This window comes from Bison bison, unplaced genomic scaffold, assembly GCF_000754665.1.
Source record: "Bison bison bison isolate TAMUID 2011002044 unplaced genomic scaffold, Bison_UMD1.0 scf7180017851375, whole genome shotgun sequence".
Classification (NCBI taxonomy): Eukaryota; Metazoa; Chordata; class Mammalia; order Artiodactyla; family Bovidae; genus Bison; species Bison bison.
The window spans coordinates 142019-142606 of NW_011481948.1; the positions used below are offsets into that span (position 1 = coordinate 142019).

The 588-nt window shown below is 69.9% G+C and overlaps 1 protein-coding gene across 1 annotated transcript in view; it reads right to left on the minus strand.

Annotated features, from left to right (window-relative positions):
• Nucleotides 1-588, minus strand: part of POLN (polymerase (DNA directed) nu) — a 147468-nt gene that overhangs the window by 4200 nt on the left and 142680 nt on the right. Inside the window, exons 22-23 of the mRNA XM_010850601.1 lie at nt 272-339; nt 67-202 (exon numbers count right to left, since the gene is read on the minus strand). Coding sequence (XP_010848903.1) covers nt 67-202; nt 272-339 — 204 coding nt within the window. The remainder of the gene's footprint in view (nt 1-66; nt 203-271; nt 340-588) is intronic.

The window sequence follows — 588 nt, forward strand, 5'->3', positions numbered from 1 at the left end:
GGGGGCGGACCCTGCCGCTGCTCCGCAGCCCGGCTCCCGTGGCGGGGGTCCCAGTGCTGCCCCCACCTTGCGGGGCCTGCAGCAGGGCACGCAGCGTTCTCTGGGGGCCGCTGGCCGGGGTGCAGCCCTCTGGGCCTCTCAAGGGCCCCTAGACCAGCCTGGGCATTCTGCAGGTGCCCCTTGCAGCAGGCAGGGAAGGGGCCTGTGAGCCCCGCAGGAGAAGCTTTAACTATTCCTGAAACAGGAGCAACCCCGGCCCCTGGGGGCTCACCTGTGAACTCAGGAACCTGTGAATCCTCCACTTCAAACAGCAGCTCATCGTGAATCTGGGCAAGCAACCTGCAAGGCACATGGAGGAGACCCTGGCGTTTGGGCCTCTGCCTGTGCCCGGGGGCGGCCGTGGCGCAGGGGGCGGGTTCCCGGGGGCGTGCGTGGCACCCCACAGCGCTGGGCCATCCGCCCGGGCTTTGGCACCCGCAGCCCAGGAGGCTGAGGCTCGGGGGAGTGGGAGGACCAGGGTGGGGAAGCAGCTGGGGTCACTGCTCCGTCACAGGACAGCCTCCGGGAGGAGAGAACGGGGCTCGGGAG